Below are 27,067 nucleotides of genomic sequence, written 5' to 3'. Positions count from 1 at the left end.
AATAAAGTTCTGTTGAGGATTTTTATTTTTTTTAAATTTTTTTTTTACAGGATATCAGGTATCTGAGGATTTTGAAAAATTGTTTCCGAATAAAACCAGTCTATATTATGTTTTCTTTGGGTTTTTTTTGTTTGTTTTTGGACAGTCCCTGCAGGTGTAGGTAATGATGGATTTTGATAACAATTTATTTCATTTTTCTCTGCTTTTGTGCTTGGAGTGAGGGATTGGTCACATCTGGTTGAATTTTAACTTCCAAGTTTTTATAGTTTTTAACATTTTTTTTTCCTTTGAAACGGAATCATTTAGTTGCATGTCATGTAGTTTCATATTTATAATTAAAATAATTATTTTTTTTAATTGAGCTTTTATATAGCGCAGTATCCACTAAACATGCTAAAAGCGCTTTACAAGGGATCCCTGACCAACAGCAACATTTAACATGTAGGATGGGATATGACGCCTGTTAGGCGATATTACAATATTTTCGGACAGAGACACCGCTGCTAACGGCCAGGTACTCATTTTACACCTGAGTACAGTGAGAGAATGTGAGTAAAGACCCTTCTCCAAGGACTCGACTATGAGCCGAGTGAGGCTCGAACCCAGGACCTTCCGATCCGAAAATGAGAGTCATACCACCAGACCACACATAGTTAATTACTTTTTACAATATTATATGTTTAGATTAGTGATTACAAGTCATAGATTTTATTGAATATTTCTCAGGCAAGTTCATCGCTTTTAAGACACCGCTGGACTCTCGCTACGATGACCAGGTCCCTTTTGCAAACAGATGGACAATGGACATGCTTTTCAGCTCTCTCAAAATTGCTGGGGTATGGAATTTATGTCATTATTCAATGTTGATGGTTTTCCTCGGATCCGCGGAAATCCGCGATTTTTGAGTCAGAGGAGGAATTTCCTCTTTTTTTGAAAATCAATCAAATGTACTGGCAGTGAGAGATTTGATGTGTGGTGGAACAAATAGGTGCAGTTTCCCACTCTCTAGAAGTTAGCTAGAGTATCAATGATAGTTTATCATCTTAAGTGCTCTAAATATGTGTGCGTGTGTGTGTGCTTGGGGGAGGGGGGGGGGGGGGGGGGTTGAATGCTGTAAAAATAAACGGTTCTTAACGGCAATCATTCAAAATTTTCCTCCCTTTTCAGTTTTTGTCACCATCAGCACTGATTATTATTATATTATTTCATTATGTTTTATGCCATTTTAGAAGTACAGTATGTCCTGATTAACCCTTTCTTAATCAACTCTAGGGAAATTGTCACATTTGTAGCGATACAATGAAAATTTATCATATTCAGTTTTGTTTTGTATTTGTATACCACAAAAATTTGAAGCAAAATCTTTGTGATAGTTATTAGAACACAATGCTGTGTTTTGTAAACAGGGTTGCCAATTTTCCGTATATTTACGGAATTCAACATGTTACAAACCCTCAGTATATTTTCCAATCACCTGTGAAACGGAGATAAAATAGTAAGTACAAAGATTTTTTTTTTTTACTAAAGTTCAGCACTCAGAAATGGGTCACTCAATGTGTTTGTGTAAAAGTTCAATAGATTTTTGCCTCCTGAATTGGCAACCTTGTAGTATCTACTTATCGCTCTCTTTTTTTTTTTTTCATTACATTTTACAGTCCACAGCCTCAAGCAGCTTAGTGTTCACTTTGACTTGTTTGAATAGACACAAGCTGTTTTTTTTTTAATAAAGTGAAATAATGTTATCATCACAATTACCATTTATTTATTCAATTCTCCATGCTTTCATTTATAGAGAAAACTTGGATTGATCATCAACTTATGTAATACAGACAGATTTTACAATCAGACAGACTTAGAGGAAAAATTTGAATGCAGCGTTATTTCATTACGTTGCAAAGGGTAAGACTTGTTTTTTTACCGATCTTTAAATTTTATTAAATCTGTTTACTTGTGTTATTTTATTTTGTTACATTTACTTGGTTAGCCATGAGAACAATATGTTGACCAATGTTTGTCTCTCTTTAAGACATAACCATCATCATCATCATCAAACCAGTGTCGTCATCCTTGTCTTTATCTGTTTGACTTTTCAAGTTAATTTGTTGGTGGTTTTTTTGGTGTGTTTTTTGTTTTTTTTGTGTATGTCATTTTGTGATTTTGTTAGTCACATTTAGCTCAATAGTTAGAAATACCCAAAATATTTGAAATTGAGTTGCAAACGATTTTCTTCTAGCATTTATTAAGTGTTATAGTGTGTTCTCAGATTTGGTATTGAGCTAAGTTTTTTTTCTGTTTTTTGTTTTTTTAATATATATATGATGCAATTATGAAGATTGAGATATTTTTCTAGAGGTTAACCATTCAATGATTCAATGTGTCCATCTCAAAGTTCAAAGTGTGGCTATGTGGTCTAGTGGTATGACACTCGCTCTCAGATCAGAAGATCCTGGGTTTGAGCCTCGAATGGCACATAGTTGAGTCCTTGAGTCATATTTTCTCACCGTACTCGGGTGTAAAATGAGTACCTGGCCATTAACAGCGTTGTCTATGTTGGAAAAAAAATTGTAATATCGCCTAACAGGCATCATGTCTCGTTCTGCATGTTACGCGTTGCTGTTGGTCAGGGACCCCTTGTAAAGCACTTTGAGCATGTTTAGTGGATATTGCGCTATATAAAAGGTCAATTTTTAAAAAAAAATAATTTTTTAATATATTTAAAAAAATTTTAACTTGTATTTTTCTCCACAGACGATCTGAAACACCTACAGTGGAACAGACAGAGACGTTTGTCGACATGTGTGAAAAGTTCATTCAGAAGAAACCTTTAGACATCATAGGTATGTAAGGTTGTTCAGCTTTATTGGACTAGGGGTATGACACTTGCCTTTGGACCAGAAGGTCCAGGGTTTCGAGTCCAGTCTGAGCTACACACATAGTTGAGTCCTTGGAAAAGGTTCTTTATTTACATTCTCCCACAGTACTCGGGTGTAAAATGAGTTCCTGGCTGTTAACAGCGTTGTCGCTGTCAGAAATAATATTGTAATTGTAACAACAGGCATCGTGTCTTGTCCTATATGTTTAGTGTTGCAGTTGGCTTGGGATCCCTTGTATAGCACTTTGAGCAGGTTTAGTGTCTTAATTCCCTATTTTTGGTTTTCTTTAATTTCAAAGAATGATACAGTGAGGCTTATGAAGCGTAGAGTTTACTAAAATACTGTTTATCCTTGGTAAAAGAATGAATGCATCTCTTTTTGGACTCATAACTTGAGTAATTTTTCTGAGGAATGGTTCAATTATATGTGAATACAGGAATGTATCAGAATTTAAGATTTATTTACCAATGATAACAATTATTTATTTTCCATGGAAAAGAACTCTCAAATTCCCAATGTTGAGAAAAGTAATAATGATTTCAGTATTGGTGCGGATATGTGGTCTTGTGGTATGATACTCACTTTCAGATCAGAAGGTCCTGGGTTCGAGCCTCGCTTGGTGCATAGTTGATTACCTGGAAAAGACTCTTTACTCACATTGATACCATACTCAGGTGTAAAATGAGTACCTGGCCGTTAACAGCGTTGTCTCTATCCGATAAAAAACAATTGTAGTATCGCCTAACAGGCGATGTGTCCCGTCCTACATGATAAGTGTTGCTGTTGGCCAGGGACCCCTTGTATAGCGCTTTGAGCATGTTGAGTGGATATTGCGCTATATAAAAGCTCAATTTTAAAATTTTTTATTTCAGTATAGGTTAAAATAATTTCATGTTAAATATTTTATTACTTTGTCACATATTCTCTTTTGGATTTATTATGAATTTCCTTTTACAAGTTACAGAAAGAAAAAAAAATTTTTTTTTTTGTTTGATAAATCAGGACATAATCATGTCGGGTTGTTTTTAAATCTTCTTTGTTCCTAACATCCACAGGAGTTCATTGTACCCATGGCTTCAACCGTAGTGGTTTCCTTATCATATCTTATTTGGTGGAAAAATTATCGTGGAGGTCAGTAGAACTTTTAAAATTATTTTTTTTGGCATTGTTTATTCATATTAATTTCTCCTCCTCCGCTACATTACACCTCTCCTTTCATTTATTTATTTATTCATTTATTTTTAAAAAATTTATTTTTTAAATTTTTTATTTTTTAGATTTATTTTTAATTTATTTATTTTGTTAGGAAGGAAAAAAAATGGACTTAGGAGTCGTGTATAATGGATGTAAAGAAGTCCCATAAGAGATTAACAAGTTAAGGACCAAAATGCTTGTTAGAGTTAGGGGTGGGGGGAGGATTCTTCTCTGAAGATTTTCACTTTTAACTTCACCTCATCACTGTTATCTGAATTAGAGAATATAAACAGTGCTGCTCGAAGCTCGAGGAAATAAATAACAATGTGAAATTGAATGTAAGCTTCAATTTAATATACGAAAACAGATAAAATGGATGTTTCGGGTTTCCCCTTTATCAAGAAAACAGGATGAATGAAACACTACAGACGATTGAGATAATGTGGTAGTGGCGTTGTTGAAACCCAAAACATCCATTTTATCTGTTTTCGTATATTACATTGAAGCTTAAATTCAATTTCACATATTTATTTCTGAATTAGAGAGAAAATTATCCTAGAAGCAAACGCTCTGAGATAAGCGACTTTAACTTTCTTTGGATTTTTGTGATACTAAACTGCGAAAAGCTGTGGACTGTAAAATATAATGAATAAAAAATTTTTAAAATTAAAATACCAAACATGAAATGAAAACATCCACACATCACTTAAAATCCTGACAGATGAAAAGATGAAATCATTGGCACGTCTTGTCCACAAATATTACGATCTTGAAATGTCAGCATCGAGTGAGCCAGAAACGTTTCGTGTTTGGTATTTTGTTTTCATTCCAAGCTGTTGTTTTGGCATGATTAATAGTGTGGACCAAGTGGAGGACCACTCTTGATTAAATGTTTAGATTTTATCTAGTTTGTAAAATATTATATCAGAAATAATTTTCTTTGAATAAATTGTTTATTTATTCTGGGATTTTTAATGAGAATAATGATAATAATAATAATAATAATAATTAATAATAATAATAATAATAATAATAATAATAATAATAATAATAATAATAATAATATAATAATAATAATAATAATAATAATAATAATAATAATAATAATAATAATAATAATAATAATAATAATAATAATAATAATAATAGTAATAGTAATAATAATAAAAATATATCACAAAGCATTAATTAGAAGAGAACAAATGATCAGTTGTAAAATTAAATGTAGATCTGTATAGTATTTAGAACTTTTTAAAAAAGAAAACAAAGAAAAAAAGAGTAACTTTTTATTTGAACTTTTTGAACTTGAATTTTTTTTTATTTGTTTGTATTTCAGCATTGAAGCAGCTGTGAGACGCTTTGCCGAGGTAGGTTGTACTTAACATCAACATTCAGGATAAAGCCTCTATGGGCAGTTCTGGGAAGGGGAGGGGGGAGGAGATAAATTAATTCACCTTTATAGTATAGCATATTTGATTTATAGTGAAGGAGTCTGGATAGCTCAGTTGGTAGAACTCTTGCTAGACACGGAAAGATACAGAGATTAATGCCGGGTGAAGTCAGAGATTATTTTTTTTTACTGCCCTGATTGGCTAGCTGGGTCTGTTTGATCTTGTGAAAAGTACTTTGTGATAGGCTTTATGGGCCTAACTACTTGCTTACCACATCAACTCCTCACAAAAGGCAGTTCTTCTGTCATGAGTTCTTTTTCTTCTTCATGTACTAAGTCTGTGCCAGACATCGGTGATCATGGTACTCCATTCATCTCTTTCATCAGATAACCTCAAAAAAACTAATATTACTCTTCTCTTTCTTTGTCATCCAGCTGTTCAAACTATTCAAATATGTTTTCCTTGACCTACCTTTACTCTTTTTACCTTTCTATCTTTCCTGTGAGAGCAAGATGTTCAATACATTTATGTTTATTTAGGTGCCCTAAAAATTGCATTTGTCTTTTTCTTATTGTACGAATTAGTAACCTTTTAGTTTCAGCTTGCTCTAATACTTCTTCATTAGTTTTCTTCTCTGTCCATGAGATTCTTAACACCTTCTAAGAAACCACATCTCTGCTGCCTCCAGTTATGAGTACTTGTTAAAATATAAATAAAGGGAAAGAAAGTGACAGGTAATATTTAAGCCCCGGTTTGTTTATAAAAGATAATTAATGAATCAGTTTCTTCTATATATCAACAGACAGGATGATGAATAATGTGTGATCAGGTAAAATATGTGCCCCTATTTGCTCTTGACACTCTCAAGAGGGGGCTAATTTTTATTTTTATTTGTTCTAAATTTTTTTTATTTTTTTTCATTCCTTTTCCATTTCTTTTGGTATGACACTCTCAAGAGGGGGCTAATTTTTATTTTTATTTTTTATTTTCTTTTTATCATTCTTTTTTCTTTTCTTTTTTTTTCTTTTCTTTTTTTTTTCTGCAGGATAGGCCAACGGGTATCTACAAACAAGAATACTTGGATGAGTTGTTCCAGAGGTACGGGGATTTGGAGGACACTCCAGAGGCACCGCCGCTCCCTGACTGGTGTACAGGTGGGTGACAATGAGTAGTGCGGCTATGTGGTCTAGTGGTATGACACTCGCTTTCGGATCGGAAGGTCCTGGGTTTGAGCCTCGCTTGGCGCATAGTTGAGTCCTTGGAAAAGACTCTTTACTCACATATTCTCTCACTGTATTCAGGTGTAAAATGAGTACCTGGCTGTTTACAGCATTGTCGCTGTCTAAAAAAAAAATTGTAACATCACCTAACAGGTGTCATGTCCCGTCCTAAATGTTAAATGTTGCTGTTGGCCAGGAACCCCTTTTAAAGCGCTTTGAGCACATTTAGTGAATATTTAGCTCTTTTATTTATCATTTTAGTCCTTCAGAGCCATTCGGTCCATGGAGTCAGAATTTATCCCGGTTTCTAAAGCATGAAACGGACAATAGCAATTTGTTTGCTAGCTTGGATAGGATACTAGTCTATCACAAAGTACTTTCCGCCAAATCTACCCATTCACTGCTAGGTGGACAGGGAGGTCAGAAAAAATAATCTCATCCTGACCTCCCATAGCGGGCAGGGAGGTACATACTGTGTCTTCTATCCCCTTATATCTGTTTTCCAACATGCTTTCTGTCTTTGTCTCGGAATGAGATTACTTGGTTTTGTCCTGGCACTGGCCGGAGTCCTAGCTGGGAGGGAAACAGTCAAATGCATAATTATTGTTTTGGGAGATGATATTTTTTTCCTTGTAAATCATCTCTCTGTTATGTATTATTTTTATTTTGAATGTATAATGTAGGCATTTGAGTGTGTTCCTCTTTGTTGGGATTTGTGCTAGTGTCTGGATGAGACTTGTAGGTGATCTCAAACTAAGTACATTGGTGGTATGCTCTTGGAATCTACATCTGATCCCTATTTATTCCCAGTTCCCCTTTGTCTTACTTTTTCTTGGGTGCTTTAATTGTAATTCTAGAACTTTTCACTATCCCATTTTCTTCCTTTTTACTGGCGCTGATATAACCTAAATGTGTTGCAAGCGCCGTAAAACCCTTAAAAACCAAACAAAAAAAACAAAAAAAATAATCTCGACACCACCCGGGATCGATCTTGGTCCCTTTGCGTGTGAAGCAAGTCCTCTGAGCTATCGGGACCCCCTGGGTGACAATGAAACTAATGCTATTTGCATTCTGGTTTCAGGATATCTACCGTTTTTATTCGATAGTGGCCTTCAGTTGGTTTATTTTTTTCATCCTTATGAGTGAATATATTTATTTGAGTTTTATTTAATTGTTTTGTTTTTTTTTGTTTTTTTTTAAACAACAAAAGCTTGGGCTTTTATATAACGCAATATCCACAAAACGTGCTCAAAGTGCTTCACAAAGGGTCCTTAACCAACAGTAACACGTAACATGTTGAACGAGACATGACGCTTGTTAGGTCTGTTGACAGCCAGGCACTCATTTTACACCTGAGTGCGATGAAAGAATGTGAGTAAAGAGCCTTTTCCCAGGACTCAACTATGCGTCGAGCGAGGCTCGAACCCAGGACCTTCTGATCTGAAAGCAAGTGTCATACTACAAGACCACAAAGCCGCATGTTATGGCAAAAAAATTTGAGAATCATTTCTAGAATTTTAAATTTCAATAAAACCCAAACTCTTTGTCAATATCCACATGATGATATATCAAAATGATCGAAATTTCATCTTATTTCTTATATATCAGACCTGCCTACAACTACAAAAAATTCTTAGAATGACGAAATTTTGACTCTATCTACAAAACTGCATTCACATCTTTGACTCAATAAATCTTGTTTAAAAGGAAAGTTTAGTTCCTTAGAATCTATATTGAAGTCTTTGGAGCATTTTTGGATAATGATGAGGACAAATTATTATTTTGCAAAGCTATCTATAGCTAATTTTCCTTTTCTTCCCTTGGAACTACGAATTTTGGAAATTTTGAATAGGCAGCTCTGTTTATATTTTAACATTTCGAAAAACAAACCAATGAAAAACGACCACAGATTATGAAATGACCAGGGTTGCCAATTTTTCGTATATATACGGATTTCAGTAAGATATTAAAAAAAAAAAAACCTCCATATGGAAGTTAGGATTAATTTAATATCACTCTCGTCCTATTGCCATCTTTAACTAAAATGTTATTTATTTAAATATGTGTGGCTCAGCGATACGGTCTTTGCTTCTGAGGTCGATCACCAACGGCTGCACTGTGTGGCCTTGAGCAAGTCACCTCACCCTAGTTCAAACTGCGGCACTGCACTGCGGCTGACGCCTGGGTTATTCCAGTCTTCCCTTGGAATAGACCCTAGACCCTAAAGACAAATTTCCCCTGTGAGATGAATAAAGGGAATTTTATTTGATTTATTTTACTTAATCAGGCTTGCAAATTTGCCGGCAATTTCGCTCCTCCAGAAAAACAAAAAACAAAAATTACATTTTTCATTTTGTTTCACAGCCTATTGAATTGGTAAAATTTTAAGAAAATATTCCAGTAAATGGGGATCTTTGCTCATGTTATATTGAAAAAGCTTTGGCTTCAGGGGGACTTTGTCCCCAGGACCCCCCACCTGGGATCTGCCCTGGACCCGGACCCAAACGACTTGCGGATTTTAGGGCAATTTTTTCAGGGGGCAGATGTAGGCCTGCTTAATATCTTTTTCCTGAAGTTCAGTGTTCAGATAGGACCTGATTGATGTGTTTGCATAAAAGTTAAGTAACTTATCGTAAGTAATTCCCTTATTTTGTTGTTGTGACTTGTGTTTGTTGTATTCAATTATTGTCTTTGATTTAACCAGAGAGTGACGATACGGTTGATGACGATGGGAATAGATTGGATGAGAATGGGGGAAAAGACGGGAATCCACGATCCAAAAATAGACGACGAGAGTTTGTGAAAAAGGTAAACATCATATTCTCATTAAATCATAAACTGGCTTGATATTTTTTTAACCTTATTTTGAATTAAGAGTTACAAATTTGAGGCAATAATAGCTGATGCCAAGGTATTTGAAGAATTATAAAATTTCCTTTGAAGTTACATTCGGCTATGTTTTATTTCTTCTTATTATATTGTAATATAAGAAATGAAGATTCTTTTAACCGTTGTACTAAAACTGTGTTCCTCATTCTATGACGATTGGTTTCAAAGTCAGTGGAAGTATATTTTATCATGAAAAGGTTCTTTGGGCAGCCCATGTAATCTCATACAAGTTAGAAGATTTATTTTTGGACAAGACTTGTGAAATGATAGCTCGGATATTTGAGCACTTGACTCACTCTTGGAGGCCCTTATGTGTTCGGCAAGGAGGGAAGAAGATTAAGTCTAGTCGGGAGACTCGAATCCAAACTTGTGGGTCACAAGTGTCTTATCACTTACAAAAGTAGTCCTTCAAAGCCTAATGGTGTAATGTTTCTATAGCGTGCAACTGACAATAGTAATTGCTTGCTACCCTTTAGGCAGGACACTAGTATATCACATATTACTTTCCACCAGATCTAACAGGACCATAAAAAAAACTCGACTTCACCAGGGTTCAATCTCAGTCCCTTTGTATTTGAGTCGAGTGCTCTACGAATTTAAACTATTGGGACCCCCGCTTAACTACAAAGTGGAACAAATTTATTTCTTAATATATAATTTTTAGTTTTGAGAGTACAGATTTTTGTTTGCTGGTTGTGGCGGGTTTGTTTTTAGTAATAATTCATATCTTGCTGTAGAGCAATTCTTCATACATCTAAAAAAAAGCCTTTTTTCCCCCCATTTTAATCCAGGATGCAAAATTTGCAGAGGGAGTGAGTGGAGTAGTACAGGTAACGGCTAACGACAGAGTGACAAATATACAAAGAATGGCACAGAAAATGTGTGAGTGGAGAGGGTAAGTGGATGGAACAACGCAAACCAGTCAACTTCTCTACTCTTGAAAAACATGTTTTTAAAGATTTGGCCAGAATTCTCATCCTTCAAATATCGTTTGATTTAAATGACATTCATCTTGGCAGATATTCTCAAACCTGGGACTTTGCGAAGTCTTCGGTAAAGTAAATAGATAAAAATCAAAATAAATGAAATTCCCTTTATTCATCCCGTATAGGAAATTTGTCTCTAGGGTCTATTCCAGTCTGGAATAATCCAGGCATCAGCCGCAGTGCAGCGCTGCAATTTGAGCTAGGGCCAGGTGACTTGCTCAAGCCACACAGCGCAGCGGTAGGTGATTGAACTCGGTACCTTTCAGGTATGAAGCAAAGACAGCACTGCTGAGCCACGCTGCCCCCTAGTTCCAGATTTGAGAGATATTTTAACTACAAGAGTTTTCTTGAATTTTAGAGTTTGTTTTCAAAGAAAAAGAGCACACAGACAGACAGGTCAGGGAGAAAAAAAAGTTAATATGCCAATCTTCCCTGAATTTAGACTAAGTTTATGAGTCAACTGATATAATTAGAGATAAGATTATATTTGAGCCAGGATTATTTTTTACATCAACAGGAACGGTTTCCCTGGGTCACAGCCGGTGTCAATGGACATCAACAACCTTAGATTTATCTCAGAAAAACCTTACAAAGTCAGTTGGAAGGCAGATGGCACACGGTACGATATGTTCTTTTTATTATTCAGAATTATTTTATGTCAAGGATTCTGAGGAAAACAAAAGGAAAACAAAGACATAAAGTGAAAAAACGAAAATCTGAGTTAAATAGGCATTGTTATATAAGAACTGTTTAAAATTGTTCCTTCCATTCTCGTCCTCCTCCTCGCCTCCTCCTCTTCCTCCTTCTCCTCCTCGTCCTCCTCCTTCTTCTTCTTCTTCTTCTTCTTCTTCTTCTTCTTCTTCTTCTTCTTCTTCTTCTTCTTCTTCTTCTTCTTCTTCTTCTTCTTCTTCTTCTTCTTCTTCTTCTTCTTTTCTTCTTCTTCTTCTTTCTTCTTTTCTCTTCTTCTTCTTCTTCTTCTTTCTTCTTCTTCTTCTTCTTCTTCTTCTTCTTCTTCTTCTTCTTCTTCTTCTTCTTCTTCTTCTTCTTCTTCTTCTTCTTCTTCTTTGTCTTCTTTTTTTCCTTTTTATCCATCTTCTTCCCATCCTCCCTTGTTTTTTGTAAAGTGCTTTGAGCACGTTAAGCTGATGGTGCGATATATAAATACTCAAATAAGAATAAAAAAAATTCTCAAGTATTGATCTTATTATTCAACCTTGTACTTCAATGAAGTAACGAACTGTATCATCTTATTGTATTCATTGTTTTCAACGTTGGAGTCTAGCTCATTTGTCGTGTCAACCGGACTTCCTACGTTTGACACACGGTTCTTTTTGTACTGGTTTGACGATCGGGCTAGCATGGTATCTTTTCCTATTTTTTCATTTTCATTGAGTTGGAGGTGTGGGTCCAAGAGAAGGAAGAACCTTGTCTGGACGCCGGTTTGGATCATTCTTGGTCTGGCTACTCATCTTCAGCTGTTCCAGCAGGATTGGATCTAGGCTGGTATCACCTTCAGGGTCAGTCACGGCAACATGATGATCATTCATAGGAGAAGACCATCGAAGCTGGGTTGACGAAATGAATTTGGGGTGTAGCCATACACTACTACTACTACTACTACTACTACTACTACTACTACTACTACTACTACTACTACTACTACTACTACTACTACTACTACTACTACTACTACTACTACTACTACTATTACTACTACTACTTACTACTACTACTACTACTACTACTACTACTATTACTACTACTACTACTACTACTACTACTACTACTACTACTACTACTACTACTACTACTACTACTACTATTATATTGTATTCATGTGTGCCATTGTTTTATTATCCTCTATTGTAAAATATCTTCATTGTCACACCCCAGGTACATGATGTTGATAGATGGTAAAGACCAGGTGTACATGCTAGACAGAGACAACTCCGTCTTCCACGTGCCTCACTTGCATTTTTTCAAACGTAAGGATCTCAACTCGCATCTGGCAGGAACTCTGGTGGATGGGGTAAGGACTCATTTTATTATTTATTCCTTTTAACTTAATCACTATTAAGTCAATTCGGGGGTCCCAATAGCTCAGTTGGAAGAGCACCCGCCTCACAGGCAAAAGGACAAAGATTGATTCTGGGTAAAGTCAGTTATCAAGTTTTGATTTCCCCCCTCTCCTTGTCCTTCCAGCATTGAATGTGTACCTGGGTCTGTTAGATCTGGCAGAAAGTACTTTGTGAGAGACTTAACTTCCTATCCAAAGGGCAGCTAGCAATTACTATTGTCTATTTCATGCTATATAAATTGGGATAATCTTTGTGTCCATGGTCCTTATGTCTCTGAAGGACAACTTTTTAAAAAAATTTGAATAAAGAGGTGGTAAATGAAGTAAGTGAAAGGGAGTAATTAGTAAGAATGTGTAAAAAAAAAAAATACCTGAATTTTGTTTGTTTCATTTTTAAAAATTTATCTTCTCATCGATTACTCAACATTAATTTTTTCTTTGACCTTTTTTTTTTTTTTCAGGAGCTTATCATCGACCATGTGAATGGTGAAAACATCCCTAGGTTTCTAGTTTATGATATTATCAAGTTTGAGGTAAGTTTGTTTGCTTTTTGAATTTTGATCTATCTCTGCCCCTCCTCTCCCCCTAACATGTTGTTTTGTTTTTTTTCCACGATAATAGCAAGTAATAGTGAGTTGGGTTTTTAAAAACAATTTTTTCATTGCAAACTGCTCAACATAAATTTTTACTGACAGTGAGAGAAAATCTAAGGAGTTAAGATGATATGGAATCTATTATTTACTTGCTTGAATTTAAACTTCTTAAATACCTGAGATGCACATTCCTCCCACCAAATCCAAGCATCAGTAACACACTGTATAGTCACCTGGAACAAGACATTTAACTTCTACGTCATGGCACAAGACCAAAGGGCTAGAGCTCAGGTGGTCGCTGGTTCGGTTAAGTAAGTAAGTAAATCTATTATTTAAAAATGGGGTTGGGGATCAACATTGTTCCGAACAGCCAATGTAAAATTTCTATCATCGAGCACAGAATTACTGTCAAAGCTAGAAAGCTAGAAAATTGTAAAACTATTTTTTACATACTGATATACAAGTAACTTGCAAACTTTCTTTTTATTTCAGGCTACTTCTATCATCCCCTTAACTCAAATTAATACGAATAAAATATGCTAATTTGTAATACTCAGTCCTTTTTTGACGTTTGACTTTCTTTGGGAGTATGATTTATTCTACGCATTTCTAGCATATCCGCAACAAAAAATAATGATGTAATTTTAAATCTCTCTGGATACTATCCAGTAATGATAAACCTTCTAATCTATTCTTTTAATAAATATGGATGAACATTGTTCTGTAAAACCAATGTTACATTTTTATCATCGAGCACAATATTAACAGCAAATTAAAAATACAATACAATAGTACAATATAGTATAATAGATGATCGTCTTTCCTATTAGCCTTTATTTCTACGCAAATAGTGTGGGTTCTCCTCTTGTTTTTAAAGAAAATAATACAGATATCTGAATTTAGTTAATTGAATTAGTAGAGCATTGCTGTCATGTTTTTTTGTTTTTTTTTTGTTTTTTTTTAATTTTTTACTTGAAAGTTAGCCTCTGTTGCTCACTGCAGTGTTTCTCAGTGGCCTTTGCCAGGGTTAATTCAATCTTTGTAAAGCCTCGGAAGAAAAATTTTCTGCTTAAGCTGAATAACGTGATTTTACTGGGCATGGTCTTTGCTTTGTACCCAGAAGTACCCTTACTTTGATGCCTTGCAGTGCCATCTTATTTTAGCTTACTTTGCTGCACTGCACTGTGGCTGATGACTGGAATATTTAAGCTTTGCGTTGTTATAGACCTGAAATAAAAATTTCCATTTAGGGATGAGTAAATAGATTTTTGGAAAACGGTAGGGGCTGCCTGAAGCCGGTGATCGTGAAAATACTAACGAAAGAGTGAAAATTTCACTCTTTCGTTAGTAAATAGATTTTTAAAATGTTAACGGATAATATAGATATCTGATGAATGAAGGGATAAACATTTTTTTTTTTAGAACAGTGATTACATTTTCCAAAAACTTTTCTATTCCAGAATATTGATGTAGGCAAGACAGACTTTGACCGTCGTATGTTGTGTATAGAGAAAGAAATCATAGGCCCCAGACACACGTTGATGCAACAGGGGCGGCTAGACAAAACCAAGGAACCTTTTAGTGTCAGAATCAAAAACTTTTTCGACGTCAATATGTGCAGAAAGGTGAGAGAGAGAGAGAGAGAGAGAGAGAGAGAGAGAGAGAGAGAGAGAGAGAGAGAGAGAGAGAGAGAGAGAGAGAGAGAGAGAGAGAGAGAGAGAGAGAGAGAGAGAAGAAAAAAAAGACAATTTGATTACAAGAGAAAGCAAAGATTGATTTGACAAGTTTTCAAAAATATGCCAATATTTGTCAATAAGACGTTGGTGTGTCAAGAAAACTGTCCCAGAGAGTAGTTTTATTTTTGCGCTTATTATTTAATTTCGTCAAATGTTTCAAAGTCTTCATTTTTGGAACAAGGAATACTTTCTCATTACATCAGCTCCACTGGCAATTTTTCAAAGATGGCATCTTCATCTGTAATTTGCTCGGAGAGAATGTATTGATTACAATGGTTATTACCCTGAATAGATAAATGTCATGTATGTTTTAAAAACGTGGGGTAAAATGAGTACCTGGCCGTTAACAGCGTTGTCTCTGTCCGAGCGGAGTTGTTGTACCAATAAGGTCGCAGTTTCAAACCCCATCACCACTGCAAAAAATTTTTATTCTCTATTGTCTTCTGGCACTTTTCTACTCACTTCATCTCTTGTTGTTACCTAATTGCTGTCTAAAATATGATTAAAAAAATTTTTTTCAATCCCTTTGATTTTCAGATCTTAGATGGGAATTTTGCGAAAAACTTGTCTCATGAAGTCGATGGTCTCATATTTCAACCTAAATTGGACGTAAGTAAAAAAAAAAAAACAACTACAAAACCCTTATTTATCAGTGCCGATGGTTTTCCTCGGATCTGTGGAAATTCGCAGTTTTGGGTCGAAGGAGAAAATTCCTCCTTTTAAAATATTTAATCCCCCCTCCCCCTCCCCCAAAAAAACAAAAACCCCAAAAACAAACTATTAGCAGTGAGGGAGTTGGTGTGTGGTGGATCATACAGGTGCAGTTTCTCACTCTCCAGAAGTTAGCGAGAGCAGACTTGCCAACCCTTCACATTTCAAAAGTGGAATCAGAATGCCCCGAAAATAGGAATTTGAGACAAAATATAGGAATTTCACCTTTTTTAACGTTAAAACTTGTTTTTTCATCTTATGCTCTCATTATGGTCTTATGTTTTGTTTTTTTCAATGTCGATTTTATTAAGAGTAAGAGTAAATTGATTTTTTTGTTTCTGTTTTCTCCAGCCATATACATGTGGTCGGTGCATGGAAATACTGAAGTGGAAGCCTCCCTCGTTAAATTCTGTTGATTTCAGGTTGAAAATTCAGCGTTTTCAACCACTTGGGTAAGAGATGTGAATAGGGCTTATTTTGTTTATTAAATTTTTATATTTTAACCCTCTCCTTACCGATCAATTTCAGTATTTTCTCAAAATGACAGGCTTACCCAGCAGAAAAATTGATTTTTTAAACTCAAACAATCTCTCTACAAAACAACTTTTATGTTCTTATTAATTAAACAAAGATCATTCTTCAAAGTTTGTGATGTACAAAATAAATCTGAATAAATAAGAAAAAATGTATACTGTGTCGTTACAAATGTGACGATTTTGCTGTAGGTGGAAGGAAAAAAAATTATTTTAATTTATTCTTAGCACCCCTCATTGATGGGAGTCCAAATTGTTCAGTCGCAGAGCGCTTACCCCTCAATCGAAGGAGACAAGTGTCTATTGAGATTTTTTCTGACCCCCCAAAAAATCTCAACTTCACCTGGTATCAATCTCTGTCCCTTAATGTGTGGACCTAGTGCTCTATCATTTGAGTTATCAGAACTCCTTAGAAATATGAAGTTTGACTCAATTTTACATGTTTTATTCTGACAACGGATAGTTTCTGAAATGGACAAATACTTCTTTGAGAGCAAAAGAATAGAAAAAGATGATTTTTTTTTTTTTTAATAACCTAATAACCACCTGGTTTCATAGTAACACTAAAAGTTGTTGTTTTTTGTTTTTTTAAAACTTTTTTACAGAATGCTTCCTCAGACAAAAGGTTTATTGTTTGTTGGGCAACTGGAACAGCCATTTGGAGAAATCAAAGTAGGTGCTTTTTGATATTGAAAGGAATCTACGCTTGTTTGTATGTGATGTTCAAAATTGCACGTGGTCTTGTGGTATGACACTTGCTTTCGGATCGGAAGGTCCTGTGTTCAAGCCTCCCTCAGTGCATAGTTGAGTCCTTGGAAAAGGCTCTTTACTCGCATTCTCTCACCGTACTCAGGTGTAAAATGAGTACCTGGCCGTTAACAGCGTTGTTTATGTCATTAAAAAAAGTGTAAAGTCGCCTAACAGGTGTCATGTCTCGTTCTACATGTTTCGTGTTGCTGTTGGTCAGGGACCCCTTGCAAAGCGCTTTGAGCACATTTAGTGTATATTGCGCTATATAAAAGCTCAATAAAGCTCAAAATTGAAAATTACAGCTTCATAAAAAGACCAATTCTTTAAATCCAGAGAGATGGCAGGAAAGTATTTTGGGATGTACAAATTGTCAAAGACTGAATATTTTGGGCTCAAAACTCACACTCTTTCTTGCACCGTTCTCGGGTGTAAAATGAGTACCTGGCCATTAACAGCGTTGTGTCTGTTGGAAAAAATTGTAATATCGCAAGCATCATGACTTGTCCATGTGTTTAGCATTGCTGTTGGCTAGGGACCCCTTTGAACATGTTCAGTGGATAAATGCTCACATAAAAAAAACAAAACAAACATGTTAAGCGTTGCTGTTGTTTTGGTACCCCTTAGAAAGACAATTTTTTTTAGTAAATTCAGTGGATCTTGCACCAGCATCGCCCACCAGGAAAGGGATTAACTCTCTCCTTACCAGCCATTTTCAGGATTTTCCCCAAAACTTTACACCCAACTAACACAAAAATAGATTTTTTATCACTTAGCATACCTGCCGAATCTTACGAATTTTTAGTAATTTTACAAATTTTAGACAAATTTCATGGCCAAATACGAAATTTTATTGAAAATTACGAATTTTTTATTCTTAGTAATGCTTGAATAATAATAATAATAATAATAATAATAATAATAATAATAATAATATAATAATAATAATAATAATAATAATAATAATAATAATAATAGATGATGATGATATGATGATGATGAGAGATGATGATGATGATGATGATGATGATGATATGATGATGATGATATATAATAATAATAATGATAATGATAATGAGAGAAAATAATATACTATATATGTATACATAACTACTACTATAATAAATATGATATATATAATAATAATAATAATAATAATAATAACATTGTGGTTGTTCTTACACAATTTCAGAAATTCCTTTTCAGATTACTAAAAATTGACATGAAAATTACTAAATTTGAAGTTTTCAATTTGGCAGGTCTGACTTAGACATAATAGCAGTAAACTTCTCGCCATACATAACTTCTTTAGCAAAATATGCTCTACAACACACTGTTCATTAAAAAAAAAAATTATGATGTACAAAAGAACTTTGAATAAGAAAAATGTTGGTTGTATCGTAACGAATGAGACGATTTTCCTATAGTTGGTAAGGAGAGGGTTAATCAACAATCTTCTTAGGTTTGTTCAGTTTTGATTTAAATTCTATTTTCTATCTCTTGTTCACGATGACTCAACCTCAATTTTAGGGTGGGGTTTCTGGCCTCCCACAGTGGGCAGGGAGGTACTGACTGTGTCTTCTATCCCCCTGTATCTGTTTTCCAACTTGCTCTCTGTCTTTGTCTTGGAATGGGATTACTTAGTTTTGTCCTGATCCTGGCCGGAGTCCTTGGCTGGGAGGGAAACAGTCTAATGTATAGATAGAGTTTTGGGAGATGATATTTTTTTCCCTGTAAATCATCTCTCGGTTAAGTACTGGGTTTTATTTTAAACATATGATTTGTAAAGATTTGAGTGTATTCCTCTTGGAGGGATCTTGTGCTTGTGTCCGGGTGAGACTTTTAGGTAGTCTCAAACTGAGGACACTGATAGTGTGCACTTGGAATCTACACCTGTTCCCTATTTGTACGATTCCCCTTTGTCTTACTTTTTCCTCAAGTCCTTTTAATTTTACATCTAGAATATTTTTACTATCCAATTTTCATCCTTTTTACCGGCACTGATATGACCTAAATGTGTTGCAAGTGCCGTAAAACCCTTAAAAACAAACAAAAAAAACAACCTCAATTTGATGAGATGGGGAAAGTAGAAGGGAGAGGGATGGGTTTGTCTTTGTCATTCCCAATCTGTTTTTTTTTTTTTTTTTTTTTTTTTCAATTATAACTTTTGGGAGTTATTTTTTTGGTTGTCTTTCAGGTCACAAAGGCCCTCAAAGAATTTGACAACAAAATCATTGAATGTTCGTTTGACGGCGCATCCTGGCAGTTCATGAGAGAACGGACAGACAAGTCTTTTCCTAACAGTTATAACACTGCTATAGGTTTGTACACAGAATTCATTCTTTTATCTAAAGTAAGTAGCCTCCCATCTTTTACCCCAGGGATGCCAACTGTCCGATTTTTCCAGCTTTTTCGGATGAGGGGGGGGGGGGGAAATTGTTTTACAATCGATGCTACATTATAAATACAGCCATAAGCTACACACTTTGCTGACACAGAAAGGTGAATATAGCACTGGCAATGTGGATTTCTGTCATCGTTATTCGTTCCATATCAACATAGCTGAAGCTACACATCGGCTGACGGACAGGTGAAATACTAGCGATAGTGATGTGGATTTCTGTCATCGTTTATTCGTTACAATATCAAACAATAGCCATAAAGCCTACACACCTGGCTGACACGGACAAGGTGAAATACTAGCACTGGCAATGTGGGATTTCTGTCATCGTTTATTCGTTACCATATCAAAACAATAGCCATAAAGCCTACACATCTGGCTGACACGGACAAGGTGAAATACTAGCGATAGTGATGTGGGATTTCTGTCATCGTTTATTCGTTACAATATCAAAACAATAGCCATAAAGCCTACACACCTGGCTGACACGGACAAGGTGAAATACTAGCACTGGCAATGTGGGATTTCTGTCATCGTTTATTCGTTACAATATCAAAACAATAACCATAAAGCCTACACATCTGGCTGACACAGACAAGGTGAAATACTATTTAGCATTAGCGATATGAGATTTCTGTTGTTGTCTATTCTTTATGTTATCATAACTACCCCCCATGAAGCCTACACAACTGGCTGACACGGACAAAGAAAAATACCAGTGTAAGCTGCATAATCGAGATCAGGGAGAAAAGTCACTCCCAGAAATTAATGTACATATCAAGACTTGACACGTATGCCTGCTGATCAAGCTGTCTTCAAGGAGATAAGATTTCATATTCATTCAAATAAAATAAATGTGTAGTTAAAGGAATTATTTTATTTTTTTAAAGGAAAGTTAAAAATAAGCAAGTAACCAAAGCTTTCTCTTCCTTTCCAGGTGTTTGTGAGAGCATCAAGCGTCCAGTGACAAAGGACATCCTGCTTCAAGTTGTAGAAAAGGAAGGCTGGAGACCCCCATCGTCTTCCACATCAGACACCAGACTCATGCCTCCCCCCTCTCATCACCGGTGACCTTGTCAAGATTTCTACCGTTGCACCACATGACGACTTTGTCTTTAGGCTTTGCTTTGTTTTTATTTTGATATCAATCGGTTTTCAGGCCTTTTTCCATGCAGTACAAGTCATATATGTTTAAACCTCTCTCGAGCTAATGTGAATCGAAAATGGAACAAATTTGTACTATTTTCAATCATAGTGAACTTGATAGATATGGGGATTTATTTAAAAGATCTGTCACAGAATTCATCGTATATTTTCATTTTCGCCAGATGTCCACATTTTCATCAAAGTCTTGATTTTTTTTTCAAACTGTTTTACTTATTAATTGGATATTTTTAAAATATCTTAAATATATCGTATATTTTCATTTTCCATTCAATTTATCAAAGTTTATTTTTTTTTTTAAAACTGTTCTTTTTATTATTTTTTAAACATTTTTATATATATATATCTGTGTTGTCCATTTCAATTTACAATTATTTTTTTTTTAATTTAATTTTTGATTTATGCATCCTTGTACCAAATTCTTGGTCATCCCCCACTCCCACTGACTAGTCATAAATTTTTTTTACCCTCCTTTTCATAGTCGATATTTTAAATTCAGGCCCTGTTATGATAGTTTCTTTCAATAGGATAGCAGTTCCAATTTAGATAAAATCATGAATGTAGTTACCTCTATATTACTTGATACTTACTTATCCGAACCAGCGACCACTTGAACTCTAGCTCTGGGTGGGGATCCTGACCTCCCATAGTGGGCAAGGAGGTACATGCTGTGTCTTCTATCCCCCAAACCCGTTTTCCAATTGTTTCCTGTCGTTGTCTTGGAATGAGATTACTTGGTTTTGTCCTGGCCCTGGCCGGAGTTCCTTGGCTGGGAGGGAAACAGTTGAATGTATAGTTATAGTTATGGGAGATGATATTTTTTTCCTCGTAAATCATCTCTCTGTTATGCATTGTATTATGTTTAGTTTACATATTATATTATATGATTTGTAAACATTTGAGTGTATTCCTTTTACTAAGAGTCTTAGACCTGTACTTGTGTCTGGATGAGACTTTTAGTGATCTCAAACTAAGTACTTTGACGGTGTGCTCTTGGCATCTACATCTGTTCCCTATTCTGTCATCTGCATTTTTTGCCAAATTGGGACCTAAAATTTGCCAAAATTTGCCCAAAAAACCCCCAAAATTTGCCAAGAAATTTGCCAAAAAGACCAAAATTTGCCAAAAAATTTGCGGAGAAAAACTAAGCGTTTCAGTAAAAATTAACACGCGATACAGAAAAAAATGATATAAAAGACAATTTATTACATTTAAGGACTTGAGAAATGAAATGACTGTGATTAGCGTTGTTACAAAGATTTTAAAGGATCATTATCCGTAGAGAGTAGCTTCCCTTGGTTTGGGCCCAGGCAAAGCTGCAATATTTCTCAAGTTTCGCACTTTTTTTTTCATTATTTTGTTTCCACTTCTTTTTTTTTCCCCAAAATTTGCACGCGATTTGCCAATTTTCCCAAAATTTGCCACGATTTGCCAATTTTGGGAAATTTGCCAAAATTTGCGGATCGCCCTGATATTTGCAGCCGCAAAAAATGCAGATGACAGCCTATTTGAACCAATTCCTTTTTGTCTCACCTTTTCTTTTGTGCTTTAATTGTAATTCTAGAACTTTATACTATCCCATTTTCTTCCTTTTTACTGGCGCTGATATGACCTTAATGTGTTGCAAGCGCCGTAAAACCCTTAAAAACAAAACAAACAGAGCTCTAGCCCTTCGGTCTTGTGCCATGACGTAGAAGTTCGACGTCTTTTGTAGTTGTTCCAGGTGACTATACAGTGTGTTACTGATGTTTGGATTTGGTGGGAGGAATGTGCATCTCAGGTCTTCACGAGGTTGACATTCAAGCAAGTGGTGTGTTACTGTTTCATTGGGGTGTTGACATAGGGGGCAGGAAGGGGATGTGTCTTTTTAAATTTTGCTTAAATGGCTGTTGAGCGGTATGTGTTGTGCTCTCAGTTGAAAGATGATGCTTTGCTGGTGTATTCTGAGCTTATTTAGGCTTGATAAAATATGCTTCTTTCCTCATCACTGGCTGGGGATCCTGGCCTCCCAAAGTGGGCAGGGTGACCCTTACTGTGTCTTCTATCCCCTTATAGCTGTTTTCCAATTTGCTTTCTATCCTTGTCTTGGAATGAGATTACTTGGTTTTGTCCTGGCCCTGGCTGGGAGGGAAACAGTCAAATGCATAGTTATTGTTTTTTTTCCTTGTAAATCATCACTCTGTTATGTTATTTTGAATGTATAATGTAAGCATTTGAGTGTATTCCTCTTAATGGGATCTTGTGCTGGTGTCTGGGTGAGACATTCAGGTGATCTCAAACCAAATACATTGATAACACCAGCGTCAGTGATGATACTTTTCCGCGGATCCGCGGAAATCCGCGGTTTTCTTTCCTTTCCTTGGTTTTCCTCCTCAGATCCTCGATCCGCGGATATTTCCTTCATTTCCTCCTTTTACTTTTTTTAGATATAATAAATCTTTAAAAAATACCTCCTTTTAAAAAAAATATATATTTATAAAAAATTTCCTCCTTTTACTGGACTCCAGGCGTTTTAAAATTGTACTCAAAAGAAGTCATCCAGCCTACTTTCCTGTGGTGCAAGAATGTTCTAGGTGAGTTTTCCGTTTTTCCGAGACTTTTCCTCCTTTTTGACTTTTTGTGAGTACCATCACTGCAGCGTGCTCTTGGAATCTATATCTGATCCCTATTTGTTCCCCATTCCCCTTTGTTTTACCTTTTCTTGTGTGCTATAATTGTAATTCTAGAATTTTACTATCCCATTCTCTTTTTACTTGCGCTGAAATGACCTAAATCTGTCCCCGCGGTTTTTTGCCATTTCAAACGCCAAAATTTGCCATAAAAAATGGTAAAATTTGCCAAAGATTTGCCAAAAATTTGCCTCTAGTTTTACAAAAATCAAACAATTAATACAATATGAAATGTAAGGTAAACAATTGACACAAATAGGGCATTTTGTAGAATATTGATGTCACAACATGTCAACATGAATTTATTTACATTTTGAATGGTTTGAAATAATATTATTATAATAATAACAGCCATAGTAAGTAAGTAAGTAAAAAAAGAAGGAAGTAATCAAAATATTTTATTAACTATTTAGCTTCTTAAAATTTGGGAAATCAAAGTGAACAATCACATAAAAAATTCAAAATTTGAAAAACTAATTAAGGAGAGGAAAAAAATAACTTTTCACAAGGAAAGAGAAACAAAATCCATTTTCCAATGGGGGCACATTAAATTTGTATTCTCTACTTACTATTCAATTTTGAGCATTATTATTATTGCTTTATATTTCAATATAGGCCTTATGGGTTTTTGAATGTAAAACATGGAAACAATCATAATCATATGAAAACTAAGTGCAACTTGTGGCAAAAAACAAAGCTTGGGATCTCCAATAGCCGAGGCTAGACCATAGAGGTGGGAGGCTAGGCCTGGACATGTTTGTCCGTTATTTAGTGCCAATTTTGGATGCTAGCATTGAAAGTCGCCGTCTCACAATTTTCATAGCTTTTGTTGTTTTTTTTAAACAAAAAAATCGTCAATTTAGCCTAAAAACGGCGAAAATTGCGGCTTTTTGCGGACAAATAAAAATTTGCGACTTTTTGCGGTCAAGGGTGAAATTTGTGGCCGCGAAAAACTGCGGGACAGCTAAATGTGTTGCAAGTGCCATAAAACACAACAAACTTTCCTCATCGTGAACACTGGGTGGGGTACTTGTGACCTCCCTTCATGGGCAAGGATGTCACAATTGGTGTGTCTTCTATCCCCCCATATCTATTATCCAACCTGCTCTCTGTCTTTGTTTTGGAATGATATGACTTAGTTTTGTACTGATATTTTCTTTTTCATTGCAAATCATTTCTCTGTTATGTACTGTTATATTTTTGTTTTTGGTATATATTGATCTGAAAGTGCAAGCATTTGAATGAATATTCCTCTTAGTAGGATCCTGTGCTTGTGACTGGATGAAACTTTTGGGTGATCTCAAACTAAATACACTGATAGTGTGCTCTTGGAATCTACATCAGTTCCCTATGTGAACCGTTCGTCTTTGTCTCACTTTTTCTCATCTGCTTTTAATTGTAAATCTAGATTTTTATAGACTATCCCGTTTTCTTCCTTTTTACTGGTGCTGAAATGACCTATATGTTTTGCAAGCGCTGTAAAACCCTTAAAAACAAAAACAATCACCATGAACAAGTATAGAATGATAAAAATGATGTATGTTAGAAAAATTTCATAAAGTTAATCGCAAATTGTGTTGAGTAAATTAATTGTTAAATGTTTCAAAGTTAGAATTTGACGGCTTTACAATAAGATATGGAACGAACAATGAACATTTAAAATCAAAATCCCTCTTCAGCTTCAATGATTCTATTAATATTGGGAGCAAGATAAAAAAAAAAATCTGAATTGTGTAGGGATTTTTTCTGAAAATTCTTATTTTCATTTTTTGGTTTCATTTCAATTCGATTTTTAAATTTGTTAAAGCTATAGAATGGTTTGAATCTAAGATATTTGTTGCTTGCTCCTTTTTAAAAATTTTACTTTGGACAAGGTTAAGGCATTGCACTATAACCCATGAGATCCTCGGTTCTAGCCCTCCACTTCAGGCACTTTAGAATTATACTATGGACAAGTCTATCAACCCTCCTTCTCCTCCTCCTCCTCCTTCTTCTTCTTCTTCTTCGTGTTATGGCAGCCAACACCATCCTGCTCGTGACAAGCATTGCGTCAAGTTGTCTACGCTCAGAACAGCCAGCGGGTGGTTGGATGGGAGCATCACCCTTGAATCATATACCTATGATGTTCGCATGGGTGTACGATCCGATAGTGATGTCGTTTCTTCTTCTCTTTACTAGCCTATCCTGCTTCTTTGGTTTGTGATTGTATTTTTGACAGGGGATATTTTTTTTTCTGTAAATCTTCTGCCTGTTTGTTCTTGGTTATTTATAATTTAGCTTATGATATCTTTTGGTTATGATTTTGATTTACATTTGTACTATTTTTGTTAGATTGCTTGTTTTTTTGTTTCAGCGGTCTCTCATATAACCTCAATTGTGTTGGAAGAGACCTAAAGCAACAAACAAAAAAAAATCAGAACAGCCAGGAATTGTTCATGACTTGGTAGTGTCACTATTTCTTCTGGCCTGGCAGATTGGTCTATTCCTTTGAGATTCGTGGAAAAGAAAAACACATTCTCCGCTGCCTGTATTATGTTGTATATGATCTGTTGATTGTGTATGTCAACAAGTGGGTGGGAGAGTGCTATGCCTTCTTTTTGACATTTATGGATTGTTTTTTTTTTTTTTTGAAATCTCAATTTGCCAATGATGGTTTTTGTAGAGGGCAGACAGCTTGAATCGTTTTCAGCGACTGGCCAAAATGGTTCCCAACCAAGTGATCTAATGGTGCTTATTGGGATACTAAGCTGCTAAGTTCTGTGGACTGTAAAAATAAATATTAAAAAAATTAATATAACAGCTTAAAAAAAAAAAAAGAAAAAGAACAAAATACCAAACACGGAACGTTTCGAGCTCAACACCCTTCTGCAGCCAACAATAAAGACATAAATACATTACTTAACGGTGTCGTCTGTCTGGTTTTTAAGCAATGTATTTATGATTTTATTGTTTTTCGTTATTGGCTGAAGAACTGTGTTGAGCCCGAAACGTTCCATAGTTGGTATTTTGTTCATTTTATTTTTAAGCTGTTATTTTCATTTTTTATTTATGACTTTTTAATGATGTCTGAGTCAGTCAGTCATATCTATGAATTTGCCCTCACATTCTTGACAACATTGGTGAATCCTGTCGCCGGTGACGTCAAAGTCATAGTCATACGCTTGTTTAAAAGATTATCTATATATCATTCTTTCTTGGAATGCTTATTTGTACAGTTAACTTTCATTATGACACTTCCATCTTCTTTTCTATCGTACCTTCAAAACTCATCAACTGCCAACATAATGAATAACAATAACAGTGTTAACATTAAGCGCAGACTGTTAAATTCATTAAGAATACAGGACAGTCAAAGCTTTTATTTCTTCTCTTTTTAATTACTCTTTCCACCACATTTTTGTGATTGGTCTTGACGGGAGCTTGAAATTTAAATGATGTTAATTTATTTATTAAATATGTCGAAAATATATCCGGATACGTTCTTAGTGAGCAAAAGAAAAGAGAAAAATCAGCAGGAAAGTTGTATTTTGGTATGTAAATTGAGATAAGTATTACAAATTTCACCGTCATCATTATCATCATCATCAGCAACATAACCATCATCGTCATCATCATCATCAACACCCTGATTTGCCCAATAATTTTCTTTAATAGTTTTTTTTTTCTGAAAAGTTGGAAGGGGCTGAAAATCAAAGGTCTTTTATTTATTTATTTATTTATTTATTTATTTATTTATTTATTTATTTATTTATTTGTTGTTTATTTTTTATTTTTTTCTGTTTTGCTTTGTGTTTTTTTTTTAGTTTAAAAAAACAACTTGCTGTTGTACACGCCCAACATGAAAACACGTACAAAAATGACATACTTTACTATGACATACTTT

At 35.0% G+C, this 27,067-nt stretch overlaps 2 protein-coding genes across 4 annotated transcripts in view; one reads left to right on the top strand and one right to left on the bottom strand.

Annotated features, from left to right (window-relative positions):
• The window catches only part of LOC144956756 (mRNA-capping enzyme-like), a 29,692-nt gene extending 8,983 nt beyond the window's left edge, over positions 1-20,709 (top strand). For both annotated transcript variants that reach the window (XM_078887453.1, XM_078887452.1), the window contains exons 3-19: positions 727-836; positions 1,793-1,899; positions 2,749-2,837; positions 3,929-4,004; positions 5,404-5,434; positions 6,504-6,612; positions 9,383-9,486; positions 10,359-10,462; positions 11,071-11,172; positions 12,447-12,582; positions 13,092-13,163; positions 14,684-14,848; positions 15,497-15,568; positions 16,022-16,122; positions 16,809-16,875; positions 19,148-19,271; positions 20,289-20,709. In XM_078887453.1, coding sequence (XP_078743579.1) covers positions 727-836; positions 1,793-1,899; positions 2,749-2,837; positions 3,929-4,004; positions 5,404-5,434; positions 6,504-6,612; positions 9,383-9,486; positions 10,359-10,462; positions 11,071-11,172; positions 12,447-12,582; positions 13,092-13,163; positions 14,684-14,848; positions 15,497-15,568; positions 16,022-16,122; positions 16,809-16,875; positions 19,148-19,271; positions 20,289-20,422 — 1,703 coding nt within the window. In that variant the 3' untranslated portion in view covers positions 20,423-20,709. The remainder of the gene's footprint in view (positions 1-726; positions 837-1,792; positions 1,900-2,748; positions 2,838-3,928; positions 4,005-5,403; positions 5,435-6,503; positions 6,613-9,382; positions 9,487-10,358; positions 10,463-11,070; positions 11,173-12,446; positions 12,583-13,091; positions 13,164-14,683; positions 14,849-15,496; positions 15,569-16,021; positions 16,123-16,808; positions 16,876-19,147; positions 19,272-20,288) is intronic.
• The window catches only part of LOC144957268 (mRNA turnover protein 4 homolog), a 524,240-nt gene that overhangs the window by 30,153 nt on the left and 467,020 nt on the right, over positions 1-27,067 (bottom strand). The gene's annotated exons all lie outside the window — the stretch shown is intronic.

The sequence above is a fragment of the Berghia stephanieae genome, chromosome 11 (assembly GCF_034508935.2).
Source record: "Berghia stephanieae isolate SIO BIC M18660-M18661 chromosome 11, UCSD_Bste_1.3, whole genome shotgun sequence".
NCBI classification, from domain to species: domain Eukaryota; kingdom Metazoa; phylum Mollusca; class Gastropoda; order Nudibranchia; family Aeolidiidae; genus Berghia; species Berghia stephanieae.
The sequence above is the reverse complement of the archived record's forward strand: the minus strand, read 5'-3'. Positions and strand labels throughout refer to the sequence as shown.